A 7102-nucleotide genomic window follows, 5' to 3' on the forward strand; every position below is an offset into this window, starting at 1 on the left:
TCATTAAAGCTGAATTCGTTACCGAATAATTCGCAATTTTATTTACGGAATTTGCAATTTCAAGATCTCACTTGACGATTTTGATTATGTCATGCCCTAATTATTACTGCTTAAATGCTTCAAAATACAACAAATGTAATCATTTTCGACGATAACAGGCGCAACAATTCGTAAACGAGCCGGTATAACGAAATTCGCGATTGATTTTACCTCTCTCTTGTCTACAATTTTAACATCCCGCCGGCCATGTATGGTCGAATAAAATGTTCACATATTCGAAACATGACTTGGCCAAGGATGGAAGGGATCACAAAAGAGCTAATAGAAAGTACATACGCGAGGGTATGATATTAATATCGAGAATATTTGTGAGCATATCACAGGACGGAAATATTTTGCACCCGGCTGTTTATTGGCAGAACAACGATACGCTAAAGTTAATTGATCGAATACAGGGAAGTATTTATTTATCATCTCGCTTGCGAACATCGAGGTTTTGGCGGAATTGTACGATCATGTTGTCTTTCTTAAATAATAACTTTTTCAATAAATGTTCATTTTACTTTTGCGTCTTTATTATATGACTGGTTTTCATTTATTTTAAATTCGAAATTGTCCGAAATACTCCAACAAGTGTATAGGTACAATAATAATAGTACTTACCAAAGTACCTACCAGGGAAGTTTAATACACACGATGTGTAAAGGGCGTCGTAACTCCCGTTTATTAATTATAAATTTTTTTACATTCTGCTTAAAAAACAAGCAGTCATCTCACGTAACTCTCGCGATCAAATCTTTTTTGTTTTGTATGGCATCGTCTTGGCGACGAATTTATTGCCGACTGAATTTTAATTGTGTTTTAGGTTAGTTATTTTCTGTTTGTTGGTTTCTAAACTTTACAAACTTGGGTAGCAATTACTATTAATGTGAGATTTGTGCATATGAACGATTGAATATCGCGACTGGATGTCCGATATCTGAGAATGCGTAATTCTCTTTCAACATTAATTTTCAGAATATCAGCGTTCATGTGGTTGAATAAAAATTATTTATCAAATGGATTGGTATTTCGAGACACTCTCAAAATTATTTGGGATCCATTATCCTATCATTCGTTTATTTTTTATATTCATGTTTTTCTCAAGAATCACCCTCGTTATATGTAGTGTACCTTCGCAAAAGAAAACTCTTTGATGTCATCGTTCCTATTAGTGTAATTGAAATATATGGAAACCTCGCAAGTGGCGTTGTGATGCGAATATTTGATACTAGGTCAGCAACATTACAAAGAGTGCTATTTATGAATGCTGAAAGTACATGACATTACTAAACATTTTGCCAATATATGATGTTTTCTGCCCGATTTAAACTAACTCGCACGCAAACCAAGGCACGTGGACATTTAAAAATTACTTGTCTTTGGGTAAGCTCTGAAATAGTATAATATAAATGTAAATGAGAAATTAGGTCACGCTAGCTCACGAAACGGGAGGATTTTCAAAGTGATCTTGTGTAATATTTCGGAGAAAAAGTTCGAAAAGAAAGTAGGTCAACCTATCTCCTAAAACAGGGGAGTATCCTGCGTAATATTACGGAGGGAACGTAGGTTAACCTATCTTTTAAAACAGCGGGTGGCGACTTTCAAAGTGGTTCAAAATCACAAATCAATAATTATCAGATTAGGTTTAGGGATGAATCGAAAAGTTGAATTTCCAGCGCACCTAACCCTAATTAGTTGATTACTATTTATATTTGGGGGATGGGGGATTATTTTGCACCGGATTTGTACAAACGATCCACCCTGTAACTAATATGGTTTCCAGTCGGCCTGGTGTCTGTTAGATGGAAGGAGTAACAAATGTGAAAGTCTTTGCTGTTTACGCGAATAAGCAACTGACACCGTGATACATTGCATGAAAGTTTTGTCCGCGGCAGGTGTGAGCAGATGTCATTTTGTTGCCGATGAATTCGCTTGTTTTAATTAAACATGAATTCGCTTAAAGGGAACTCGTTAACGAAAAGGCTTCTCTTTAATTCATAATATTAACCGGAGGAGCGCTTTTTCGAGTATCTATGCCGTTTTAAATGGGTTATATGAAAGGCTAGGGCACCTAACTTGTTAAAATCGGCAAAAGCACTTTCGCACTTTTTTTTTGGACTGCGAAGCACTTTCGCACTCATAATTTGCTTAGAGTTAACACTGATTGACAAGCAAAACTTTAATAATCAACAGCGAATCAAACTTGATGATAGTGGGAAGATCAGTTTTATAGGTATATCTTTAATGATTTTTAATTTATGGCCCAGTCGTATTTTATGCTTGATTTATGCATGATTTTGCAATTTTTATTTAATATCGAAGGTTTCGTTCAGGCATGTAAAACACTGTAGGCCTATTACATATTTAAAAGAATTGTTACCGTATGTTAAATGTAGAATGTTTTCCAAAAAATAACTATTATACACAATAACACAAACGACTTGCATTACTGAGAGTAACAATTATCTACTTTGAGAACTGTTATTTTGTAAATTTTAATGCTGTAAAAAAATGAACAAAAAATTAGTTAATAGAAGGTAATTGATTGCTGGATATGTCCAAGAGCTGCGTGATCAAGAATTTAATAATCGAAATGACTTGTTTTATGGTAAAAAAAAAATTTAAGTTGAAATCCATTACTAATATAAAAAACTGTTAAAATATAATAACATAAAAATACTTTCTGTCAAATTGATAGAAACTTGTCAAATTATGATTTTTTGCAGCACATTTTTCAATCTAGCTCAGCTCATATTAATATCACATACAAATATATTATTTTGTCATTAACTTTCAAAATACCAAAATTATTACTAAACATGCTCCATATAACAACATTTTTATCAAACATCAAGTATCTCTGTCATTTTCGTGAATAAAATTTTTTTATTTAAATAATATTGAATATTTCAGGAGAATGATGACAGAAATATTTACTGTTGTTGAACCACAATTACTTGGATTAGTTGCTTTTGGTGAAAAATTAGATCCACTCAACTCTCTCAATATGTTGGTTGTTATTGGAGACAGAGTTGCGAAAGCTAGGCAGGTTAGTAATGGTGTTACTGACAATTTCAATTTAAGATTTTTAATCACAATAAAGACTTTAAATCCTCGTCCGTCAATTGCTCTGCCTATGACCATCATCACACTCGGGTTGTATGAAATTGTGTAGGCCAGTGTTCTTTTGACCTTTTTCATCTCGACCCACTCGGCACGGCCGAATTTTTTCGGTCATAAACTCATGCATCATGTTACTCAAGTATCTTTGTCCCACTAGTAACATATGGTTCTAGCTAGTTCTAGCACTTCTGTTTTCTGATTCTCATTTTGTATTATTTCAGGACAACGATGGATCCTTCCTTGCCAAGATGCTTGGAAACTCATTGATAGAAGTGAAGAGGAATTTTGATAATTTCATGGTGAGTAGTCATAATACCTTACACATGATTCTCAATTTTTTACCTGCAGGTCAATAAAAGGTAAAAATAAATTTAGGGTTAAATTTTGGTCCCTCTGGACAGATATATTTTGCTGGGGCCAACTGGCAACCCGAATGATAGCATCGAAACATACCCTAATCGTATTTTAATATAAATAGTCTAGGACAGGGTTTCCCAAACTGTGGTTCGTGGACTGCCAGGTGTTCATGATGACTGCACAGGGGGTCCGAAACGTCATGAAAAGAGTCTGATCGATAATTAAAGATTGATTTCAGTCAAAAATCCATTTCATTTTTGGTTGAGCATTGTGGACAAATATCCATTGTTGTCAGGAAAGGGCAATTAAAATGTCAAAATACAGGTCAAGACTTGCCATAGAGTGGGACCTACGAATTTGCTTGTCGCAAATTTCTCCTCACATCACACTGTTGGTGTTTATGTTGTTGTGTTGTAAATAAAAAAACGGACCTGAAGTATGCGCACCAAGATGGCGCACAACCTGAACTCTGGTTGTGTACCAGGTTAGGATCCAGGTTGTGTGACATCTAGGTGCGCATACTTCAGGAGTACCTAAAAACATTATCCCTCCTCGTTGGTTAGGCACAGACATTGATAGGACTCAAGATGGGGGTTCGTCAAAACTAAAATTGACAAATAGGGTTCCGCAACCCAAAAAGTTTAGGAGCATTTATTTTTATTTTCCTGAATCTTGTTGCAAAATATATATAGATATAGTTCATTATATTTCATTTATTATTATATGCAAATTCTTTCGTATTTAGAATCATAAAATCACAGTGGTGCAAGAAGCTCATTTGAGCAAAAACAAAAAATGCGGGATTTTGCCTTTTGTCACTGATTTTGAAGATTTTGCTGAACTTGCAGAAAGTATTTTTAAAGATTCTCACAGGCGAAATGATCTCGATAAAGCTTATAAAGGATTGATCAAAGCTGTGTTTGATGCTAGTAAGTGAATATTATTTCACTCACAAAAAATATTTGAATACAAGGTTTAAAGAGATTTCACTAGATCCTACTACCTAGCTAACCTCTACTTTATAAAGTTGAACTATTTCCTGTTGAGAATTTGATAAAAATAAGTTTCCATTTTTCACTTTGAACAGGGCTCTTTTACAAGCAGCCCCTAAAACATACTTTACAGAGTTGAACTATTTTCGGCGCTCCAGAAGCATATGAGGGTAACTGATTTTGTGTGCCTACTTTACATCAAGTTGTGTAAAGGGACTGAAACCTATGGGCAGGGGGTATATTCACTTGGCTAACATAGACAGTCCCCGAACTCGTAATAGAACTATAATATAGAAAATCGGAATAAAATTATGATCTAACCCTAACCTGGTACATTCTGCATTACCATTTTAAGTGCAACGAGTTTCAACTTTCTTAGTAATTCTTCTAAATTATATTTAGTTGAAAGATTGGCGATGGAAAGCTACAAAACACCACGAGAAGTTGTTCTGTTTGAGAATTACCACAATCTTCACGATTTCCTCGCTCGTCTCAAGATTGTTGGACTTGAACAGGAACGGAAAGAAGCGAAAACAAAATACAACGATAACTTGCAAAATTATGTCAGTTCTTTGATGGGACGACCACTGGAAAAATTGAGTGTATGTATATTTTTGTCAGCTTGTTCACTAACGCTAAATCCGATAGTTAGGTGACGAATCGTTCCGTCAATTAAGCAATTATTCAAAATTATTTGAAAACCATGTGACTTGCAGTGAAACTTCGTTTCTCTGTGAAACACAAATGAGAAGGCTTTGCATTGATTTGGAAAGTAATGAAATTATCTCCAGAGCCACGTTTAGAGTAAACAGCATATACCCGCAGTCTCTTCTTCACGTTTCCCATTCAATTTATTTCTAAATATTACTTTCTCATTTATCATTGAATAGCGTTACCGTAGAAATTTTTATACGAGTTTGCTCGAAGTAAAGTCGAGAGCGCTCGACTAAGTGTTAAGAAAACTGATAAAAGAGTAACGATACATAAGAACTATTATACACAACATCTCAGTGACAGGGATTCCAGTAGATGTGACCAAATTTTCTGTCAGGTTATAGTCTTTTAAATACATTCTTTTTTATTATTGTAATATTAAATACATGCTTTTTTCAATACATGTTTTCCTGGTCCGAAACTGTTCATTCTTTTTCGTTTGTTGTTCAATCTTTAACGGACCATTATTAGCGAGTAATATACACCAGTCGCGTTGGTTTTTGCACAGTGTAAATAGTTAATAATGTGTGCATCAATATGCATTACAATTATTTGTCCCGGGAATGTATCCTCTTAGTTGGGAAACCAGGGTTTAAATAAATTGGCAGAAATCTGTATTTTCACCAGTGGTGCATTACTTTGGTTTCATAGCTTTTGAATACGATTTACCATTATTTCCAGAACTTCTTTGAAGGAGTGGAACAAGTGATGGAGGGTGGGGTACGAGCTGAAGAAGTTAGCTTTCAGCTGAAATTCAGTAAACAGGAATTACGGAAATGCATCAAGGAATATACAGGGAAAGATGTCAAAAAGGGACTGGAAGCTTTATACCATAAAATAACAAAACATACTTCGGATAATGAAAACAGGCTTCAGCGGGTAAGTGTAAGGTTAGGGAATGACTAGGACTATGTGATATTTTAAAATGATGGTCAAGAATGATCAAAACAGAATTCTTAATGATTCAGAGATATCAAAAACCGAATAGTCTATAGTTCTGAAATATTATTGGAGACTATAAAATGATCAAAACAAAGTAGTCTGCAATTCCGAGTGCTTTTTGTAATAATATTCTTGATTCGGAGAAAACCAAATAGTCTATAATTCTGAAATAATAATTCAAATATTTCTTCATTGTGTCCTATTTAAGCAGAGAAATTTGCATGAATCATCAAAAATTCAGAAAAATTGAATTTCACAGTAAACTAAAATAAATATAGGCCTGCGCGTTGCTGTATTGTATTTGTTACTGTATTTTGCTTGTTTTTCCATAAGTCGAAGCGAATACCTAATTTTGAATAAAAACTTGCCACAAATTCTGCTGTTTTTTCCCCATTGCATGACACTCTGTGCACTAATATATAAATATTGGTTTGTCCCGCGTTGTTGTGACAACAATAGTCATGCGCCCCTGTGTTCATAGATTTCAGCGTTTCTCTCTTGTTGCTTTGTAGAAGTGATATCAATACTTTTTGTAATATTTTGATTTTCTCTGTGTAGGTTGTCTGGCAATACATGCAGGATGAGTTTCTCCGGCAATATAAACATTTTGAAGATCTAATAAATAAATGTTATCCTGGTAGCGGAATGAAACTAGAATTTACGATTCAAGATGTATTGCAGTACTTCACAGACATTGCTCTATCACAAGAAAAATAATGTATCGATTGTGTTGGATGGAAAAATGATATTTTTGTCATTATATAATATAGTAATCAAGATACAATGTTTATTTTACTATTCGTTTCAATTATCTGCTTGTATGTTAATGTACACTGTATTTGTGCAATCCTGCTTAACAAGTTATGATTAATCACCTTCCTGTTGATGTATGGTTTAGTAAAACTCATCATTATAAGACTAAAGAGATTCTG

General features: G+C 34.2%; 1 protein-coding gene across 6 annotated transcripts in view; it reads left to right on the plus strand.

The window, feature by feature from the left end:
* Positions 1–7102, plus strand: part of LOC120329414 (exocyst complex component 1-like) — a 37561-nt gene extending 30459 nt beyond the window's left edge. For all 6 annotated transcript variants that reach the window (XM_039396022.2, XM_039396024.2, XM_078118689.1 and 3 more), the window contains 6 exons: positions 2956–3091; positions 3387–3464; positions 4268–4451; positions 4917–5116; positions 5910–6107; positions 6729–7102. In XM_039396022.2, the coding sequence (XP_039251956.1) occupies positions 2956–3091; positions 3387–3464; positions 4268–4451; positions 4917–5116; positions 5910–6107; positions 6729–6887 (955 nt within the window). In that variant the 3' untranslated portion in view covers positions 6888–7102. The remainder of the gene's footprint in view (positions 1–2955; positions 3092–3386; positions 3465–4267; positions 4452–4916; positions 5117–5909; positions 6108–6728) is intronic.

Source organism: Styela clava, chromosome 12 (genome assembly GCF_964204865.1).
Source record: "Styela clava chromosome 12, kaStyClav1.hap1.2, whole genome shotgun sequence".
NCBI classification, from domain to species: domain Eukaryota; kingdom Metazoa; phylum Chordata; class Ascidiacea; order Stolidobranchia; family Styelidae; genus Styela; species Styela clava.